The sequence below is a fragment of the Canis lupus genome, chromosome 15, assembly GCF_048164855.1.
Source record: "Canis lupus baileyi chromosome 15, mCanLup2.hap1, whole genome shotgun sequence".
NCBI classification, from domain to species: domain Eukaryota; kingdom Metazoa; phylum Chordata; class Mammalia; order Carnivora; family Canidae; genus Canis; species Canis lupus.
The window spans coordinates 25,997,941-26,019,698 of record NC_132852.1 but is presented as its reverse complement, the minus strand read 5'-3'; the positions used below and the strand labels follow the sequence as shown (position 1 = coordinate 26,019,698).

Sequence of the window (21,758 nt, the reverse complement as noted above, 5' to 3'; positions counted from 1 at the left end):
TAGCACACCTCTGGCCCTCCTTCCCTGTGTCCCATTTGCCTCCTCCTCTCCTACAGCTCGAAATCAGAAGCTGTAGAAGAGTATAGGCCGAATATTTTTTTCAAGGCAAGAAGAAGGTAGAAGAATACAGGAACATAATACTGTCTCGTGTGTCCCCAGAACTTAAAACAGTGGACAGTATCTCTTTGGACTGGCTCACGGGACAGTTGTATTGGGCTAGCAGCTTCGCACGGGTTATCTGTGCTGGTTTGAGTGATGGTCGAGGTTATGTCAGAATCTTGGAAAAGGATCTGGTGCCCGAGCAGCTGATCGTGTTTCCCACAAAGAAGTAAGTAGTGTTTCTTTGAGATTGTATCCTAAATCATTGGTTATCTTAGACATTCCTTAGACATTGAAAAGAGAACCCTTCAACATTTTCAACGTAGGTCTCATTTGCTCCAAAGATACCTTCATTTTAAGTCTAAATTGAATCCTATAGAGGCCAGCTTTTCAGTCCAGAGTCTGAGGGCAGAAACTCAAGGATTCTTAGCAGTGCGATGAATTGGGGCCTGTGCAAGAGCCCTAAGGGGGCCTGGATGTTCAGAACTGGATGTGTAGGGGGAGCGTGGGGACTGCTGTTAACACTTTGTGCTTGCGCTGTCCTCAGGTCCCTGTATTGGGTAAATCGTGGTAAGAAAGGCATGAGAACCATTGAAGCTGCAGGAATGGATGGCTCGGATCGGAAGGTGCTTGCAGCTGTCAACGTGGAGGAGCCAGTAGGGCTGACGCTTGACCACGTGGCCGGCAGGCTCTACTGGATCAGTGAATATAAAGAGGTACTGGAGAGAGGTCAGGGAGAAAAACGTTTTAGGAGGGGCTTGGTGCAACTGTGGGTAACTACAGAGTTCTCCTGAGTCTCGCATCAACACTGTGAGGTGGCTCCTGGCCACGAAGACAGACAAAAGCAAGCTATGACAGCATGGTCTCTTCGGGTAGAGCCCGACTAGATCAACATAGGTTGGGAGACTTAGTGTGAATTTCCTAAACACTGCAGTCAAACGTAGCATTGGGATTTCCTAGTAGCCTGGGTCATATTCTGTATTGTACCTGGGGTATAAAACCTTTTCACGTGGCAGACCGCCTCCTTGAAAGCATGTAGTTCAGTACTTCTTTCTTAATACTTACTTACATTCCTATTTCTAGGCCTTAATATTACATTTGATTTTATCTTATTTTTGGAAGCATCAAACTGGCAGACCAGTATGATGTGGTGACTAAAAGCATAGGCTTGAGAGTCATAGTCTTTTTCTAAGACTTTAATTTTTTTAAAGATTTTATTTATTTGAGAGAGAGAAAGTGAGAGAGCATGGTGGGGAGGGGCAGAGGGAGAAAGAGAAGTAGACTCCCCACTAAGCAGGAATGGGACTCCATTCCAGGATCCTGGTATCATGACCTGAGCCAAAGGCCTGACACTTAACCAACTGAGCCACCCAGGCACCACGTTTTGTTTTGTTTTGTTTTTTAAGCAATCTCTACACCAGTGTGGGGCTCGAATTTACAACCCTGAGAATGAGAGTTGCATTCTCTACCAACTGAGTCAGGCAGGTGCTCCAAGAATCCTATTTTTATGTCTGTTACTTCAGCTATGATTTTGGCAATTTATGGCACCTCTCTGAGCTCCCACTGCCCTCTCTGTAGAGAGCTAGAATGCTTACCTCAATAAGCAGTTGGAGAGTGTGGGGAAAGGACTTGGTACAATGTCTGGATGCAGACAGTAAGTTATAGTAGCTACTTGTACAACATGCCTGTGACCCCAGTTTGTGCAAGAAGTGGTCCAGCAACTGGCTTTGGCATTAGCCTCCATGAATCCTAAAATGCTTTCATCTTTATCCAGTTGATAGCACGTGAAGGTGTTGAATGGGCATCCACGCAAGGGGCACACTGATGTTGGCATCTCTTGCTGATGCTGCCCTCCTCTCATGACTTTAACCCTTTAGTCCATAGAGACGGTAAACGTGGATGGCAGTGGAAGGCACACCTTTCCGGAGGTCTTCTTGGAAGATGACAATCCAATAGGACTGGCTGTATTTGAGAACTCTTTCTTCTGGGCAAATAAAATACAGCTGTTTCACACTTCACCCCACGTCCCCAAGGAGAGAGTGGTATTGCTCAATGCTTCCATATCTGCTTTCTCTGTCCTCCACAAATCCCAACAGCCCAAGGGTAGGTCACTGACATGCTCATTGTTAATTGTTGACCTAGAAGTTTTCTGTTCTTGGCAGAAAATTGAAGAAAGCCCAGCATCCTGTTTACATAGAAGGAAGTCAAATATTCATTGACTGGGAGTTAAAAGCTTTTGTTAATCAGAAATTATATGTCAGATTCAACTCAGATAATGCTTCTTAAGTGAGTTTGAGAGACTCATCGAAGCAGAGAGCTAAAACCACTATTTTTTTCTAAAAGAATCTTCCTATCTGCAAGCCAGGCAGTCATTTTGCCTTAACTCTAGGGGAGAAGATGCTGTTGGTTGAAGACTTTTTGGCCTGAGCTTAATATGGATAAGTAATTGCCACTCACCGAGAGGGGATCATGGGAGTTTAAAGGTCAGCATGCCTAACCTAGAAGGTAATGAGTACACTGGGATTTCTCTTAAGGCAAAGCTAACTTAACTCTCCTTGAGTAGTAGTTGAATTAGTATAGATAATCCTGAAATTGTTTCTAATCTATTTCTATTTTAAAATAGGCAGATACCCTGCATGTGCTCCAGGCTCATGTAGCCACCTATGTCTCCTGTCCCCTGTCCATCCCAAGGGCTATAAGTGTGTTTGCCCAGAAGGAATGTTCCTTTTACCTTCCGGTACATGTAGTGGTAAGTATGCTGGGTGAAATGGGCTGGGCTCAAGGAGGTACATTCCATGGTAGCCCTAGAAATAATGTAGCTTCCATTTTGGGATCAATCACTTTTACACTGACAACCTTACTTTGATTAGTTCTTTTGTGTGTTAAAAACATATAAAACTTACTATTTTAACCACTTCCAAGTATCAAGTGGCATTGAGTACATTTATATGTTTGTGCAACTATCTCTACCATCCATTTCCAGAGCTCTTTCATTTCTTTAAAAAAAAAAAAAAGTTATTTATTTCAGAGGGATCATGCGGGCAGAGGGAGAGGGAGAGAGAGAATCCCAAGCAGACTCCTCATTGAGAGCAGAGCCTGAAGTGAGGCTTATTAACCTCATGGACTTGAGGTCATGACCTGAGCTGAAATCAAGAGTTGGACACCTAACCAACTGAGCCACACAGGCGCCCCCTCCAGAACTTTTTCATCTTTCTCAACTGAAGCTTTATACCTGTTAAGCAATAACTTCCCATTCCTCTCCCCTCCTCCAACCCTAGACCACCATTCTACTTTCTGTATGAGTATGACTACTTTAGAAATCTCATATAAGTGGATTCCTACCATATTTTTCCTTTTGTTACTGGCTGATTTTACCTAGCATACTATCTTTAAGGTTCATACATGTTGTAATATGTGTCAGAATTTCCTTTATTTTTAAGGTTGAATCACCATTTATACTATATTTGGTTTCTCCATCCATCAATGAATAGTTGGTTTTGATTGATTTTATTTATTAAATATTTTATTTATTTATTCATGAGAGAGACAGAGTAAAACAAAAACACAGGCAGAGGGAGACAGAGGCTCTCTGTGGGGATCCTGTTGTGGAACTCGATTCCAGGACCCTGGGATCATGACTTGACCTGAAGGCAGATGCTCAACCACTAAGTCACCCAGGTGTCCCTGGGTTTGACTGATTTTAAAGCAGGGAGAAATAGCTTACACCACTCAGTTTTACCCAACAATTAAGTTGGTATGAGGAAGAAATCCTCCATAGTCTTATGACTATTGTGTATTCTGACTTAGGTTTGTAAGCAGATTCTACTTCAATATTGTTAGCGTAAATTCTTCATGTTGTTTTGTCTTTCAAATATTAAAGCTTATAATCTCCATTGAACATCTTTATCCAAGTTACATTTTTTTTGGAAAAATTGTATTTATTTGAGAGACAGAGAGAGGGGCACCTGGGTAGCTCAGTCTTTGGCTCAGGTCAAGATCTGGGGTCCTGGGATTGAGTCCTACATCGGGCTCCCTGCAAGGAGCCTGCTTCTCCCTCTGCCTCTGTCTCTGCCTCTCTCTGGGTGTCTCCCATGAATAAGCACATAGAATCTTAAAGAGAATAAGTGTGTACAAGTGGGAGGAGGGGCAGAAGGAGAGAGAGAATCTCAAGCTTCATCTCACAATCCTGAAGTTATGACCTGAGCCAAAACTAGGAGTTAGATACTTAACCAATTGAGCCATCCAGATGCCCCCCAAATCACTTTTTTCTAATGAACACTCAGGTTTTAAGAAGGATAAATGATGTAAATATGTTCATGTTCTAACCCCCTTTTAAAGAACACAATTCTCGGGGGTAGCCACTGAATGTGATCATGGTGTATATAACATGCTGTTGTGCCAAATTCAGGACTTCAGCTTAAGTTGTATCTTGAACATTATATATATATATATAACCTTAAGTTAAACACCTAAGTAACTTTTTTTAAAGATTTTATTTATTCATAAGAGACAGAGAGAGAGAGAAAGGCAGAGACACAGGCAGAAGGAGAAGCAGGCTCCACGCAGAGAGCCTGATGCTCAACCAATGAGCCACCCAGGCGTCCCTAGTAACTTTTAAAAAAAGGCAATCAAGGGGCGCCTGGGTGGCTCAGTTGGTTAAACAATGTCTTTAGCTCAGGTCATGATGCTGGTATCCTGGAATAGAGCCCTATGTCAGGCTCCCTGCTCAATGGGGAGCCTGCTTCTTCCTTTCTCTTTCCCTCCCTCTGCTCATGCTTTCTCTTGCTCTCTTCCAAATAAACAAATAAAATCTTTTTAAAAAAATAAAAATAAGAAGGCAATTGAATTTAAAATTCTTTTTACTGAGATTTGTATGCCATGAGCAAGGATTTGAGGACATTACTGAATCCAGTGGGGCACCATCCCAGCCCTAATCCTTGTGGTCCTGTGTTAACCTTTTAGCAAAAATTTGAAAGACTCAGTGCCTTGGGAAAGCAGAGCAATGCTTCATTTGCCCAGATGACTCCCTTCTCTAAGGAAGCTAGGGCATTCATGTTGTATATGTGCTTCAGAATTGAGCTTGATAAGACCCCTTTCTAGGTGTACCTCAGCTGGAAAGATTGGCCAAGAAAGGAGCATGGGGTTTATCTGACAAATGGCCAAACAGCAAATCTCTCCTCTTTCTTGGTAGAGTTAAAGCTTGTGTTTTCTTCTGGCAAACGTCTCTACTTGTTGAAAGTTGGTTTTATGGGAACTGCTATAGAGAGAACCCTAGTTCAAGAGCATCCTAGGAACATCTATTTACTGGATATTGACTGGAAAAGAAATCTTATCTACTGGACAAATGCTCAGGGACAGCTATTCTGCTCAACTGGCTATTCAGGAGAAAAGCAAGAGATTTGGACAGAGCATACAGGTAAGCTGGGTGGGTATTTTGGATTTTCCCCTTTATTTTCTGGCTCTAAAATTAACTACAGCCAAAAGAAACAAACAAACAAAAATCTACCTGTTCCTGATCTGAGTCAACCTTAATGCCAAAGAACCATTTTAACCTAATTTAAATACAAACTGTCTGACTTACCCTTATACTGAGGAGAGATGCACAGGCCCGTTAAGAGGCTACCATAACTTGGGAAATCCTAGGGTCAGTGATAAGTTTTTTGAAATTCTATTTTTCTGGCCTTAAGTTTGGGTGGGATAGAAATAGACCTTAAATATTTCAATTTTGCATTGCAGATTTTTCTTGCACTAATTTAGAAGTTATTTGCAATGCAGATTTCTGAGAGAACTAGCAAGAAATTTTCTTAATGTGGTAATATATATTTTCTCTCCTCCCACACTGCTGAATGGCACAGCCCATCCTTAGCACCCTGTACTCCACATAAAGGCAAACATCTACTTATAAAAGGGAACTGGAGCTAGAGCTTAGGGTGAGTAATTTGATTTCTGAATGTCTGTGCCCTGTGTACTCTAAGTACCAATGATACGCTTTACTACAAGAAGCACCATATTGAAATGCATGTTCCTGAGACATCCTTCAGAGTAGTGGACTTTACTGAGTCCTGTGGGCAAGCACAGGAACTTCTAGTACCTACCTCAGAGAACTTTCAGGAAAAAGTGAAATGAGCAACGTCCTTGTAATACATCTGATGGCTGTCTGAGGAAACTCATGATTTTGAGTTTCTTCCCATTTCTCCTCACCAGTTAAAATGCCACCTTCACTCCACTGTTTAATCTTAGCTATTAGATTTCTGTGTTAGAATGATCACATCAAAGATTTGGAAGGAACTGGAAATTACATTTGAGCTGACTTTCTAGTGTGGAATGTTGAGACCCTGTGGTAGATGGCTCTGAAAAAAAAAAACTATATCTATATATCTTTATCTATATCTATATCTATATCTATATCTATATCTATATCTATCTATATCCCTGGTTACTGGCACAGAGACCCTAAGACCTTTGTAACTTCCTGAATGATAGCATCTGACACAGAGCTCCCCTAAGTTCTTTGGAATTTTCTAGGTGATAGGAAGAGCTTGGTTTGAATGAAGCAAATTTGGTGGGGTCTGCAATGCAATGCAAAATTGAATTTAAGGTACTCGGACTTGAGGCTAGAAAAAAAAATTAAAAACCTTCCCACTAAACATAAAATAAAATAAAATAAAATAAAATAAAATAAAAATAATAAATAAATAAACAAACAAACAAACAACAACAACAACAAAAACCTTACCACTGACCCTGGGAGGTTGTTTACCAGAAGGACCAAACCATGACAAAGCTTAGAACTTTCAGCCCCACTTTCTGTTCTCTGGAGAGGGGAGAGGGGCTGGAAATGGAATCAGTGATCAATCATGCGTATGTTATGAAGCCTCCATGAAATCCCCAAAGTAAGGGGGTTTGGTAAGCTTCTGGACTGGTGGTATACTTCATCTCCATAGGAAAAAAAGCTCCTACTTGTGAGCCCTTTGGATATTGCCCTATGGATCTTTGTCCAGCTATTCATTTGTATCTTTCATGGAATAAACTAGTGAATGTGTTTCCCTCAGTTCTGTGAGCCATTCTAGCAAACTATCAAACTCAGGGGGGTTGTAGGAAACCTGATTTAGAGCCAGTGGATCAGAGTACAGGTAACAACCCAGACTTGTGATTGGCATCAGAAGTGGGGGCAGTCTTGGGATGGAGCCCTTAAGCTGTGGGGTCTGATGCCAGCTCCAGGAGTACAGTGTCAGAACTGACTTGTAGGACATTTGGCTACTGTCGCAGAATTGCTTGGTGTAGGGAAACCCCTCGGACCCCCACATCTGGTGTCAGAAGTGTTGGAAGAGTAAAGGAGCCATATGGGTGTGTTTTTCCCTGTACAGTGGCTGAAAGCTTGACAAAGCCAGGCAGGCCCTTCACAGCAGGTATCAGGCTGGTTACTAGCTATCTGGACTTGTTTGCAGATCTCAGGGCCTTCTTAATACCCACGAGCATGCAGCTTTCAGCTTATCCTTACATCAGAGGGTGCTAATACCAGTGTTTTCTCTCCTTTAAAAAAACATTTTATTTATTTTAGAGAGAGAAAAAGAGCATACAAGCAGGGGGAGCAGCAGGCAGAGGGAGAGGGAGAAGCAGACTCCCTGCTGAGCAGAGAGCCCAATGTGGGGCTTGATTCCAAGACCCTGAGACCATGACCTGAGCTGAAGGCAGATGCTTAACTGACTGAACCACCCTACTTTCTCTTTTTTTTCTAAAAAAAAAATAAAAAGGGGGATTTACTTATTAGAGAGCATGTGCATGTGAGCACACGGCAGGTGGAGCAGAGGGAGAGAGATACTTAGGCAAAGTGTATGCTAAGTGTGGAGCTCAATGTGGGGCTTGATCTCATGACCCAGAGATCACAACCTGAGTCAAAACCAAGAGTTAGATGCTTAATCACCTCTGCCACCCGGGTGCTCCAGTGTTTTCTCTTAAATAAGTAATCTTGTCCTCATTAAAAATTGAGGCTGGGAAATACAGAGGAGATTGCTAATAAAAAAAAATGAAAAGGCTTCAAAATTCTGTTTTAGGAAAAAGTATGTCTTTAAGAACCCTGCATAGAGGGAGCCACCTGGGTGGCTCAGTTGGTTGGGCGTCTGCCTTCAACTCAGGTCATGATCCCAGGGTCCTGGGATTGGGCTCCACGTTGGGCTCCCTGCTCAGTGAGGAACCTCCTTCTCTTTCTCCCTCTGCCAGCCGCTCCCCCTGCTTGTGTGCTCTCTCTGTCTCTGTCAAATAACTAACTTACTTACTTAAAAAAAAAAAAAAAAAGGAATAACCTGCATAGAATCACTCAAAGAGGGGCACTGGGTAGCTCAGTGGTTGAGCATCTCTGCCTTCGGCTCTGGTCATGATCCCAGGGTCCTGGGATCGAGTCCCATGTTGGGCTCCCTGCAGGAGCCTGCTTCTCCCTCTATGTCTCTGCCTCTCTCTCTGTGTCTCTCATGAATAAATAAAATCTTAAAAAAAAAAAAAAAAGAATCGCTCAAAGAATATTCTGTGGCCCTGACAACTGGGCATTCAACCTTGAATCTGCACAGTACCAGTTAAATCTAATGCCAGAGAGAGAGTGCATCTTCCGTGCAGATGGCAGGGCCCAAAGGAGAAGAGAGAAGCTCAGCTGGGTGTGGCCAGTCTTTTCTTCCTAGCTGGCCCCCTTTATGTCCCTTCTTTCCTGGAGTGACTTAAGGAATGTGGAGGACACTTCTATGCAATTTCCTCCCCATGAAAACATGAGGAATAGTAAGACCTCCCACCCTAACACCCAGGAAGTAGAAAGAACTAGAACACATGAAGCCTATGTGTAGTGGCTTCTCCATTCCACTATCCACGCCCCAGTTTCATGGCTTGTCTGTTTGTCAACCTGCCTGGTAGTTAACATTTGAGTTCTTAAATATATCCCAGCACACCACTCAGTATTCTCTTGAGAACCAGCTCTCCGGGCGGGGGTGGGGGTGGGTGGGAGATGTGTGCGTATATACAGTATATATGTTTGTAATAAAGCTTAACTGTTAGAAAGGTGGTAACACAATTTACAAATATAGCATTGTTATAAACTTCATATAGCCACATGATTTTCAGATTGGCTACCCATCTGAAAGTATTCAGAATTTAAAAAGCTGTTTATAGTTGCAATTCAATCAGGATTTAACAGAATCCAACTTGAATAAATGCTTGATTGCTATCTGGTTTGCTAGACAAGTTGCTGCCATCACCGAGTAAATACCGTCCTTACCGTAATGTTGTTTTGACACTTGTTTCTGTAAACAAGTAAAAAGTGCAGCAGTGAAGACTAATTGGAATTAGTTTATTGACATAAAAGACTTATTTGTGGATTTGGATAATCGTTTTTCAAATACTAGGAAAACATTTTCCCAACTTTTGTGATATTTAAAATGTAATGGCTGTAGATGTGACACATGTAAGTTTTAACTCGTAATATCAACATTTTTCTTTACCTCTTAAGTCCAGACCAGGAGTTGTCAACCTCTTTCTATAAAAGGCCAGATATTAAATATTTTAGCCTGATGGGACATGCTGCAATTGTATCTCAAAGGAGCCATAGACCATATTTGCACGAATGACCATGGAGTGTCCCACCAGAATTTACGTAAACAGACTTCAGGCTGAAATTGGCCTGAAAGGGCCACTGTTGGTCAGTCCCTCATCTAGAAAACAAAACCTAAAAACAAATCAAGCCCTGATTTGGAGCATTTGCTCATTTCTCTGGTTAAAAATACTCCCACAGCGCCAGATTTCAAGCTCCCAATGTAATGTCACTTAATAGGAGTTAGGAAGGGGTGTGCGGTAAATGCAGGAAATGATGACTTGAGTATTTTTGTTTCAAATACAATTAAGTTAATGTAACTAGGTTTGGACAGCAAGCTTGCAGCAGTCCTGCGTTTGACAGCTGGCCGTTCCCAGCTTGTGCAAACTAGCTCCCACATACCACTATAAAATAATGGATCCTATCCTAAACTATTCATAGGTACAAACTCCAATCCTCAAAACAGGGAAGCACTGTGTTCCTATCATGCATTTACAGAAACTGAGGCCCAGTAATTAGCTGACACCTTATTTTGGAATGTTTCAAAAATGTCAATCTGGCTTGCTAGCCTAATGCTGCTCTTAACTTTCATGCTATACTGCACCCCAGAGTAGGTACTACCTAGCTGAGACCCAGTTGTGCAGCTCTGGTGGGTGAGATGGGAGTAGGGAGTGCTTGGTGGGTTAGCACCCAACTCTGTTGCACTTACAGGCTGCCACTATGTGGCTTTTCTATACTTGGTGCCTATCCCATGTGTGTCTCCTAGCGATAGGTCTCCCCACTACCATCCATTCTACCCGTGACCTTTCATACTCCTGCTGTGTTAACACTTCACCCAGTCTCTGCTTTCCCATAGCAGTTTCAGTCCTAGGAACGTGCTGTATAATTGATTGATTTTCATACTTAACTGATGAAGAGGGATGTGAATCCAAAGTTGCCAGCCTGCATTCAAATGTAAGCATTGCCACTTAGATACCTAACTTAGAAAAGATGGAGAATATCTCCCTTACCAGCTGGTTGTAAGGATCGCATGAGCTCGTGTGACAGAGAAGATGCTGGAACCAGAGTAGGCAGGATGGGACTCCTCAGGTGAATGAAACATGGAAGCTTGTTAGGGACCAGTCTTCGCCTCCCTCCTAGCGTCTCCCTTCCACTCTTGACCCAAAATGTTAAGACTGCGCATGAATATATTTGAACATCCTTTCCAATGGGAGTCACTTTTCCCCGTCACAGTCTGCTCGGCAAGTGTGGACATAGCCACTGGAAACTTGTACTGGCTGCCCTGTGACCGAAGTGCTATCCAGAAGACCAGAGTCACTGGTGCAGACACACAGACCCTCTATAGAACAGGCGGCATCATACTGCATCTTCTTCTCGACTGGCCAAAGAGAGTGCTCTACTGGGTAGAGAGTGGGAAACACTTGCAAAGTATGACCCTCGCTGGCAAAAATAGACAGCAAGTATGGATGGGCACCTGGACGGCAGACACCCACATGGCCTTAGATCTTGGCTCGTCTAGCATCCTCTGGACGACCAAAGGGTCAGGTAAGTTAGAAGGAGCTGGGGAATGGTGGTGAGAGTTGCTCCAGCAGGAGGATTCTGGTCATTCCTAGAACCAGCTAGACCTAGGCCTGAATTCTGGCCTTCACAGTTAAAGCTTGAGCACACACCCCTTGCCTCAAACCCGGTTTCATTTCTAAGTCTAGGATTCTGACCGAAAAAGTAGAAAACTTCAGAGCTAACGTACCCATAGCCTGTTGTTCAGAACGTGTTTCTATTTCCACGAGCAGAAGTAGCAGGACCCAACCTGGCATTGCCAATGAAGCAGAGGTGCCTTGGTTACACTTGAGACCAGATACAACTTCTACCTTACAGCTGACCCTGATGGTCTTCTCAGCCAGGAGCCCTCCCAACAGCTGGCACTTGGGCAGGAGACTGTGTTAGCATCCTGCATGAAGGACAGTAAAGGCACACCCGGTGCTCCCACCTGGCAGATCTTGCTGTCCCGGAGCTTTAATACTCCCCGGGACTATCTTTACCTATGAAATTCTATAGGAAGAATCTGTGCTTATTTTCATTTGGAGTCATTGAACTCCAATCGCATGGTACCCATGTCCCAGCCACCACCACCCCACTGTCACAGGTTACTTGTTCTCTGTCAGCTTGTAAGAACTTGACTCTTCCTTAGGGTTGCAAAGTCTGAGTCTCCTAAAAAATAGAACGTACACTTTGAACAAGACCTGGAGTGATGGCATTGTAGCAGCTCACGAGCCCTACCTGGTGACCCTGCAGAGAGGAGCCCTCCTGCTATGGAACAGGAAGACGCTGGAGCCCTTCTCACTGTCAAAAGAGCCATACGTACGGAAAATGATCATCCTGGCGGAGAATCAGCAGGTTTCAGGCGAGTCTTCCTCTGTGGGGTTCTTCTTTGAATCCACTTTGTCTGCCTCTCATCAGTATGTTTCCAGTGGGTAAAATCCTGGGTATCTTTGTATTGGCAGTTGTGCTGGCCCACAGTTCAGCCGGCCTTCTCCCTAACCTGACCTTAACACTGGAAGAGTAAGAATCATCTGACATGTTTCTGAAAGTTGCTAAATGACACAGACCCCAAGCAAAATTCCAAGTTTTTTTTTTAAGATTTTAAAAATTTATTTATACATGAGAGACACAGAAAGGCAGAGATACAGGCAGAGGGAGAAGCAGGCTCCCCATGGGGAGCCCGATGCGGACTCCATTCCAGGACCCCAGGATCATGACCTGAGCCAAAGGCAGACACTGAACCACCCAGGCATCCCAAAACTCCAAGAAATTTGCATACCAGAACCCCTTTGGGAAATCCTCTTGTACATTAGCATATTAAACATCTTAATTGGGCAATAAGGAGATCCATTTGATTTGTCCTAAACCACTTTCCCAAACATTTTACTGAGGACCCCCTTCCCCTGTAGCAGCAACATCTCATGGAGGATCCTTTGCGAAGCTGCTCTTCTGGGGCCGTGGATACCAGGAAAAGCCCTTCCTTCCTGCTGTTAAAGTTACACCTGTAGTCGTTTTTGTTTTTACATTTTTTGAATTTAAATTCAGTTTGCCAACATGTAGTATAACACCCGGTGCTCCTCCCATCCAGTGTCCTCCTCATTGCCCACCCCCCAGTTACCCTGTCCCCCCACCCACTCTCATCCCCTCCTATAACCCTTTGTTTGTTTCCCAGAGTTAGGAGAGTCTCATGGTTTGTCTTGCTCTCTAATTTTTTCCACTCAGTTGCACTGTAGTTTTTTAAGGCTGCTTTGTTTCTTTTCACATAAGCCTTTGGCCAGGACGAGAGCCAAAAAAAAAAAAAAAAAAAAAAAAAAAAAAAAAAAAAATCTGATCCTGGATCTTGTGGCAGAAAAAGAAGAAATCCTATCTCACAGGATTCTGGCGGGGGCGGGGGGGGGGGGGCGCTTTGTCAGCAAAAGCATTCAGAAGTCCAAAGGAAGAGTAGAGGCAGAGAGGGAACAGACTCCTCTCTCCTACGGGCCCACTCTAGAATCCTCCCTCGCCCTCTTCTTTCTGAGCCACCTTACCTTTTGATTCATTGGTGCCTGGTTTCACCTGATCTTCAGGGCTAAGAAACATTAAGCATGGGAACCTATTTCTTTGGGGGTAGAGGTGTGCTAAGAAAAGGTCAACTTTTTAGTAAAAAATCCAACTTGGCATCGACAGATGAATGGATAAAGAAGCTGTGGTCTATGCATACAATGGAATATTCCTCAGCCATTAGAAACGACAAATACCCACCATTTGCTTCGTGGTGGATGGAACTGGAGGGTATTATGCTGAGTGAAGTAAGTCAGTCGGAGAAGGACAGACCATTATATGGTCTCATTCATTTGGGGAATATAAAAAATAGTGAAAGGGAATAAAGGGGAAAGGAGAGATAATGAGTGAAAATATCAGTGAGGGAGACAGAACATGAGAGACTCCTGACTCTGGGAAACAAACAAGGGGCAGTGGAAGGGGAAATGGGAGGGGGTATGGGGTGACTGGGTGACGGGCACTGAAGGGGGCACTTGGCGGGATGAGAATTGAGTGTTATGCTATATTTTGGCAAATTGAACTCTAATAAAAATAAGTAAGTAAGTAAGTAAGTAAATAAATAAATAAATAAATAATCCAACTTGGATAATTCCACTAACTGATCTGTGAGGTCACCGTGCCAGTTGCTGCAGGGTACTAGCTGGTAACTTTTAGTATCTGAGACCTCGCAACAGGTGGGTGTCCGCGTCATGTGCAGAAACTTTACTTTTCGTTCCTAGCAGACAGCATCAGGCAGTGAGAAAAGTCATCAGGACTGGGAGGAGAAAACGATTTGCCCAGTTTGAAGCCAAGAGATGATGGGCCCATCATGCGATGGGTGCCACATCTCGTCTCAGGATCTAGGCTTTGAGGCCACTTCACTTTTCCTTCCCACGAGGTAGACCAATGCAGCTGCCCAGCCCTGACATGGTTTCTGGAGAAGGGGGGCCGTAGAAGCACCCCTCTGACACCGAGACCCGAGGGCCTGCCTTGCTGAAGCCACTGTTTATTGTAGATCCCAAGTCTGAAGAGGCAGCCGCAGACGGCACCCCCACTCTTCCTCTAACACGCCGTCTGCTTTGCACCCCATCCTCTGTCCCCTGTCGGAGCGGGGAGCGATGCGTGCCTCAGGAGTACGTCTGCGATGGCAAGCGAGACTGTCGGGACGGCTCGGATGAAGGGAACTGCTCCCAGTTCTGCGCCAGGCCAGGTCTGTCACCGTCACCTGTTCAGTCCTCTATGCCAGGTATATGGAGTCAGCTTTGGGCACGTGGTGTGAAGTACCCATGTTTATTACGATCCCTTGCTTTCCCTATAAATCGTCGTAGGTAAAGCTCCTACTCTGTCAGAATACAGATCTAGTTCATCACACTGAAGTCAAATGTTTTACCAGGTGCAATTGTTAACTATTGCTTCCTTGCCCCCTCAAATTTGCTTAAGTGTTATGAGCCCCTATCACTTAACCCCGTTCAGCCTGCTAACTTAGTTGGCCTGAGCGCCTTACTAAAAAGCTTCAAGCTAAAGAACTTGAACAAATAGGATGCAATCTACTTACTCCTTAAACTCCAGGATGAGGGTGAGTGAATCAAATTTTAAACCTTCAGGATGATGGAGAATATGGCGAGAGCCTTTGGCCCTTTCTGTTTTAGGGGTCTTCCAGTGTCTGAACGGAAACCAGTGCATTGAGGAGAAATACCACTGCGATGGGGCTCAGCAGTGCTCGGATGGGTCTGACGAGCTGGGCTGCTGGAAGCCCAGTGACGATTGTTCTTTACGTTGTGACAACAAGACCCGCTGTATCCCCAGGATCTGGCTATGTGATGGCAACGCAGACTGTTTGGACAAGAAAGATGAACAAGGATGCAGTAAGTGCCAGGCAACTTATTTGTGGTAGGTTGTGTTCTACGATGTTGCGACCAACGCTGAATTAACATTTTCCACATCATTGCTCATAGAAAAAAAAAGATACAGGGTGAGGTTTCTGAGAATCTCTCATGGTAATATATTTGTCAGCTAATCAACACATAACCTTGTTTTAGGTGTATGGCTGATTAAAGGCCACTTGATATACGTAAGTTGGCTCATGAACATTGAAGACACGGCCAACGGCATCACAACTCACGCCCGAACAAAGCTTATGTAACACGTGTATCTGCTCCATAAGGCAGCTCGTAGACTTCTTGTACTAGGAACACCAGACAGAATTTCTCCACTACACTTGGGGGCCCATTTGAACAGCAGAATCAGAATCCCCCAAAAGTACAAAAATGTGGGAAGTAGAGCTCTAAATAGATTGCAGAAAGGACACTTGTTTACAGTGTGAGGACTGAAATGAGAAGGCAGTGTCGCCTTGTTCCATCTCAATTGGAAGCGTGTGCTAGGCAACGCATATGTTTTGCTGTTTTGTGTATGCGTGTCTTCAAATGACCACGAAAGCGTGGGAGCTTGGGATTGTTGGGGAGGTGTGGGTTACGAATTTTGGCAAGTAGGTGAATGTGCAAATAATGAATCTGCAAATAATGCAGATGGACTGTACTTAGCATGAAGTTAACAGACTAGGAGGGAAGGGTCTGAGTTGAAGGGATGCTGGAGATCATGGGGTAGCACTTCCCTCTCTGTGACAAGATTCCCATTAGTGGAAAACCAGTCTCTTCACAAAATGTTTCTTGAGCTCAAATCTACCACATTGAAGATTTTAATTTTGATCCTAGGTCTTCTCATGTGGGGGGCCATCCTCATCTGTGAGTGTCATTGCTTTGCCCTCTTTCCCATGGGATACTCAGTCTTTCTGTGGTCTTCCCAATGACCTGTTTCAAGGACCTTTGTCGCACTGTGGGAACAGGGTAGAGGAGAGCATTTGAAGAATTGAAGTGGGAAAAAGAAGAGTCTGGGTGAGGTTCCATGATAGATTTGAATGCGGAGGGGACTGTGGAGCCAGATGACATCATTGCAGTCAGGCTTATGAGAATATCAGGAGGAGAGGCAGGGAGGGAGGAACCCAAGGTATAATTTACTTTTCAGTAAGTATTTATGGTAGGATCTGAGCCTTTTCTCTTGAGACAAATCAAGCAACTTCCATCTGTAGGAACTGAGCCCAAGAACATAACACATAGGACATGTTGGATATCATGAGAGACTTTCTCTTTTCATGGATGACATTAAGGTCCTGGAGAAGAGTCCTGCTCCCTAGCCTATCCAGTGTCCTTCCATGTGTCTCCCATGCCTGTCCCCCAGCCCTCATTCTCCAAGACAGGATTTTTCTGGGCTATCTTAGTAGGCCTTTTCTGGCCTAACACTACTGAAACCACCTTTGAGGGCTGGGGTTTCGTTTCCCAGGGGACAGCAGAAGACCAGGGAGTCTTCAGACCCCTTTAGGTGCCTTCAGATCACTTCCACATCTGGCTGAGTTCTTACTTAAAGCTTTATTTTCCAGTTCATGCAAAATGCAGTGCACCTGAATTCCGATGCAAGAGCGGCCAGTGTGTATCTAACTCTCTGCGCTGCGATGGGAACCGAGACTGCCTAGACCACTCGGACGAAGAGGGCTGTCCTGTTGCCTGGCCTGTGCAGTGCCCGTCGGGGGAGGTGAAGTGCCGGAGGAGTGGAGAGTGTGTGCCAGCGGCGTGGCTCTGTGACCGTGACTTAGACTGCAAAGATGGGACTGACGAGAAGGTAGTGCACCCTTCTTCAGAAAACAGATTTCTCCTCACAACTGGAATGTGTGCTTCCTGGTAGAAAATGTGAGAAAACACAAGAGCAGAGAAGGCTCTCATCACTACTGCCCAGAAAGCCACCCTTAACTACATTAAAGTGTCCAAAGTGAGATGATCTCTTGCTGAAAGACCAACGTTTAAGAGGTTTTTATTGTAGGTTTGCACGTATTAGGTTTGCACGTATTAGGTCTTAATGGCTGTGGCTTATTTTTAAATTTTCTTATGTATTTATTTGAGAGCGAGCGAGCACACAAGCAGGGGGAGGGGCAGAGGCAGAGGGAGAAGCAGACTCCCCACTGAGCAGGGATCCTGACGTGGGGCTGACGTGGGGCTCAATGACCTGAGCCAAAGGCAGATGTTTAACTGACCGAGCCACCCAGGCACCCCATATCTGTGGCTTGAATGTCCCATCCAGAGCTCTGCTCCGAAGCTCTGCTCACCTGTCACCACGAAGCACACAGATACTGCCACATTGTAGGAGATGCAGCCTGGCTTGAATCCTTCTTGCATTTGACTTTGCAGAAGTACTTGCTCCCTCATGTTCCACTTCCTCATCTGTCAAATGGGTAGAACATGGGCCTCGTGGTGCCTGAGGGGTCAGGAATGCATCTAAAGGTTCAGGACTATGGCAGGGGCACAGATGTCCCCTCCCCTCCTCTAGTAGGTCCTGCCCCAGAGCCCGAGTGTCCAAGTCAGGTGAGGTGCAAAGTTTGCTATCACGTTTAGTATGCTGGGGTAGTTTTGAAATGGCAAAAGAATTCTTAAGAAAAGTTTCTAGAGCACATTCTTGCATCTATGTTTTTCTTGAGTGAAGACTTCCCAATTGGCAAAATAAGATCTTTTCTTTCCACTTCACTTCCAGATTTGATTTACCTAGAACTCCTCACCTACACTCTGGCTACTGCAAACATTTTTCTGAGTTTTGGGGCTTTGTCTGCCCTCCCTGCCAAAGGAACTCAAGCGTTGTCGTGTAAGCCAGGCTCGTTCTCCCTCCGAGAACTCCTTCCTGGGCTCCGAGTGCAGGTGTCACTGACCGCATCACTGTCTCCTCAGGACTGTGGCCCCGAGGAGCTTCGCTGTGGCTCCAGGCAGTGGCCCTGTGCCGGCGGAGACCCGTGCGTGCCTGATGTGTGGCGCTGTGATGGCCAGAGAGACTGTGGGGACAGCAGTGACGAGGCTGGGTGTGAGTGCGGGGCCTCCACTGCGGGGGGCGGGGGGTTTCAGGGGGCCCCCGCTGCTTGCTTCCTCTGGGCATGAGGAGCCGGCTTGGGTGCAGGCCTGCAGGCCCTGACACCTCCCTTAGCAGGATGGAGGTGTCTTGATTGTCCATCCTTGCTGCGGGGGAGGGATGCCGGGGCTGGGTGGGGGAGCAGACTATAAAAGTAGAAAGTCATCCTCTCTAGGTCCCCCCAAGAAGTGCCAGAGTTCTGAGTTCCAGTGCCGCTCCCATGGCTGCCTTGACCTCCGCCTGGTGTGCGACGGGAAGGAGGACTGTGCCGACGGCTCGGATGAAGGTGGAAAGTGCTCGTCATTGTTGTCAGCATGCAGCCAAGCGCCGTGTTCCCACACCTGCTACCTGTCCCCACGTGGGCCCGTGAGTTCGTTCAGCTACTCTTCTCCGGCAGCTATGCACTTGGTATAGCGAGAGGGTCTCTGTCCCCAGGCAGGCTGTCCCCACAGTCTTACCTGGCTGAGCCGTCCTGACCCACCCTCTGATATCCCCTGGGCCCTTCCTGGCTCCCCCTGAGTCCTGTCAGGTTCCTTCCTTGTGTCGTGTCTCCTGGAACTTTACCACCGAGACTCCAGAAACTCTGCTACCCCTGAGCTCGGGGGGTCACTTGGGACTTGGGACTAAGCCAGACATTTTGATGAACGTCTCTTCCGTGTATGTATCTGGAATGTGGCCTGCCCTTAAACTCAGGACTGCCCGTGTTCTGGCCTAGCATTATTAGTTGGCTGAACATCATGAACTTGACTCTGGTGGGCAAGTAGAAGAAAATGGTGTTCTGACGTCCGAGCACAATAACCTCTCTATGGGCGGATAGTTGGTTCAGTTAAGTCTCCATGCCTCTTCTTGATTCTGCGGGGATTCTAGGTGTCCTAGGCTGAACGCGGACCCCTCTGTTAACACAGGGGACCCATTGCACCCCTTTGTTGGTGGTGACAAGGGTGTGAGGTGCATCAGCATTAAAAAGACCAAGAGAGTGACTGTATTTAAAATGAAATTGGTTCTAAGAATCTTTTTTGTTTTGAGCTGCTAAAGTCGAGTGCATCACTGTGTGCTTTTAATAGCAAGGCGAGGCCTTTTCATCAAGGTTAGGCATCCGTGTCTTCAGGAAGTCTTAATGCTTTTGAAACCCATTCAGGTCTGTGCTTGTGAGCAAGGCTTTGAGCTGGAGAGCAGTGGCCAAGTGTGCAAGGATGTGGATGAGTGCCAGAAGTCGGGAGGACAACCTTGCAGTCAGACCTGTGTCAATACCCAGGGCTCCTACAGCTGCACCTGTCAACCTGGCTACTCGCTGGAGCCTGATGGTCACACCTGTAAAGCAACAGGTAGGCTGGTGCCAGGATGTCTTTCTCCTAAACCCTGGGTCAGGAACTTTGAGGTCCTAAATCTCCCAGGAATACAAATGCAAACCTTCTTTCTCAAGTCTTAAATGCTCCTGCCTGCTTCCAGTCTGCTGTCTGCATCTGCGGAGCAAGCCTAGCACATTCTCCAAATCCCCTTTTTATGTGCAGCAGTTCAGATTGAATTTAAATCTGAAGGATTATGCAGATAAGCCATCATTACAACAGAAGCACAACTCTGGTCCTTACCTAAATTAGGATAAGTGTCAATAGTCTTGACAAGCACTTCTTTCCTGCCTACTTATGCCAAATACTTAGAATTTTTTTTCAATTTATGCTAATCATGTGTTTATTCTAAACATCTTTAAACTATGGGTATTAGCTCAAGCATCACATCAAGGAGAGAACTACTCAGATACCAGCCAGCTGGTGTCCCAGCCCTGGCAGTGAGAATGCAGAGACACCTTTGTTCTCTAAATCCTTAGCCAGAGTGAAGTTCAGCAGCCTTCACATTTCGTAAGGCCATGCTGAAAGAGGTTATTATTTGCCAGGTATTGAACCAATCCTGCTCGTGGCAGTTCAGTCCAACCTACTCCTCTATGGCTTGAGGAGCTTGAAGGAGGATGTTCTGGCAACTGTAGACAAGAATGTGATGATTTTCTCTATTGACTACGACTTAGTGGGACAGAAAGTCTTCTGGACAGATCTTAGTGCAGAAAGTATTAAATGGATAAGTATGGACACAAGGAGGACAGGGACCGTGGTAAAAGGTATGTTCCCTTGTGCAGGCTTCATCCTGCCCTTATGAATTACACATAGCATGAAAAATGGCCATTAACATCCTAAACATTGATTTAATTAAATCTTCCCTTTTTAAAATTAATTTTTGTTTTAACTGGCCTTCCACTAATAGAGAAATGTGAGTTTCTTTTCTTTCTTTCTTTTTTTAATATATATTTATTCATGAAAGACACAGAAAGAGGCAGAGACATAGGCAGAGGGGGAAACAGACTCCTTGCAGGGAGCCTGATGCAGGACTTGATCCCAGGACCCCAGGATCACGACCTGAACCAAAGGCAGACGCTCAACCACTGAGCCATCCAGGCCTCCCTCATTAAATCTTCTTAACTAAAAGGGACAAAGGCCTGCTAGTTGGCTAGAAATGAAAAGCTGCATTGACACCTCAGTAGACCACGTGAGTTGGCCAAACTGTCAGCCACTGGCCATTATTTCTAATGGCCATCTTCCTCTACAAGTAGAACCTTGGAGAAATATAAAGTCTGCTTTGATGGAGATGCATCTACCAGTTGTAAAATGAACTAATATGGAATTCAAGTCTGATGCCTATGAGCCTAAAACCTAGTAAAAGCCATTATTTAACCTAGACTCCCATGTTGAATGGTTTCCTCTCTCTCTTCAGGGATAAAGTCAGACTGTATAGTGGTCGACTGGATTGGGAGGAATCTCTACTGGGTGGATGGGACAGCTGGCCAGATTTTGGCAATTCAGCTGACTGCTGTTTGGAGAGGGAAATCTGAACATACAATTGTCCTGGATGAGGACTTGACACAACCACAGTCTTTGGCTTTAGATCCCCTAAATGGGTGAGTCCAGTGGTCAGAATGCCAGCCAAGCCCTTTAAGTTTGTTATTGCTCTTTAGTTTTGTGTTCACTCAACATAGAATGAGTAAAAAGCTTACCTGATTTGACTTTAGATCTTATGGTGATGTGGGTCAGCCATATGTATAGTAATCTTAAAAGCTTCTGATAAGCCCAATGCAGGGCTCGATCTCAGGACCTGGGGATCATGACCTGAGCTGAAATCAAGATGCTTAACTGACTAAGCTACCCAGGCACCCCGATAGTGCTTAATTTACACTAATGTGCTTGGTAGTAGTGGAGGAAATAATTGTGTTGGTGTTGAATCTAGGTTCTTCCATCCAAAGTCATTTCTCTGAAAAGGCCAGGAACTTAGAGACAATGATGCCTAGCTGTCAGAGGCAAGCCCTTATTGGGATGGCCATTTGTGTATCAAATGTAAGAACAAGATAGGGTAAAACTTAGGACCCAGAGGTCACCCAGATTGGGTACCCTCTATTCTACTTTTCTTACCTTTTCAATATCTCTATCCAGGAATCTATGACATACATAGTCCTCAGGAAATTAGCAACAGTTCTGAGGCATCTAATGGCTTTGATTGTGACCAAGATTAAGATCAAGTCACACATCTTCCCATAGAATTAGCCTGC

General features: G+C 45.0%; 1 protein-coding gene across 2 annotated transcripts in view; it reads left to right on the top strand.

The window, feature by feature from the left end:
- Nucleotides 1–21,758, top strand: part of LOC140604755 (low-density lipoprotein receptor-related protein 2-like) — a 43,580-nt gene that overhangs the window by 10,849 nt on the left and 10,973 nt on the right. For both annotated transcript variants that reach the window (XM_072776228.1, XM_072776227.1), the window contains exons 9-23: nt 160–328; nt 647–815; nt 1,977–2,202; nt 2,723–2,848; nt 5,291–5,515; nt 10,904–11,215; nt 11,859–12,071; nt 14,244–14,438; nt 14,878–15,093; nt 16,662–16,900; nt 17,995–18,124; nt 18,345–18,535; nt 19,308–19,494; nt 20,061–20,279; nt 20,930–21,113. In XM_072776228.1, coding sequence (XP_072632329.1) covers nt 160–328; nt 647–815; nt 1,977–2,202; nt 2,723–2,848; nt 5,291–5,515; nt 10,904–11,215; nt 11,859–12,071; nt 14,244–14,438; nt 14,878–15,093; nt 16,662–16,900; nt 17,995–18,124; nt 18,345–18,535; nt 19,308–19,494; nt 20,061–20,279; nt 20,930–21,113 — 3,001 coding nt within the window. The remainder of the gene's footprint in view (nt 1–159; nt 329–646; nt 816–1,976; nt 2,203–2,722; nt 2,849–5,290; nt 5,516–10,903; nt 11,216–11,858; nt 12,072–14,243; nt 14,439–14,877; nt 15,094–16,661; nt 16,901–17,994; nt 18,125–18,344; nt 18,536–19,307; nt 19,495–20,060; nt 20,280–20,929; nt 21,114–21,758) is intronic.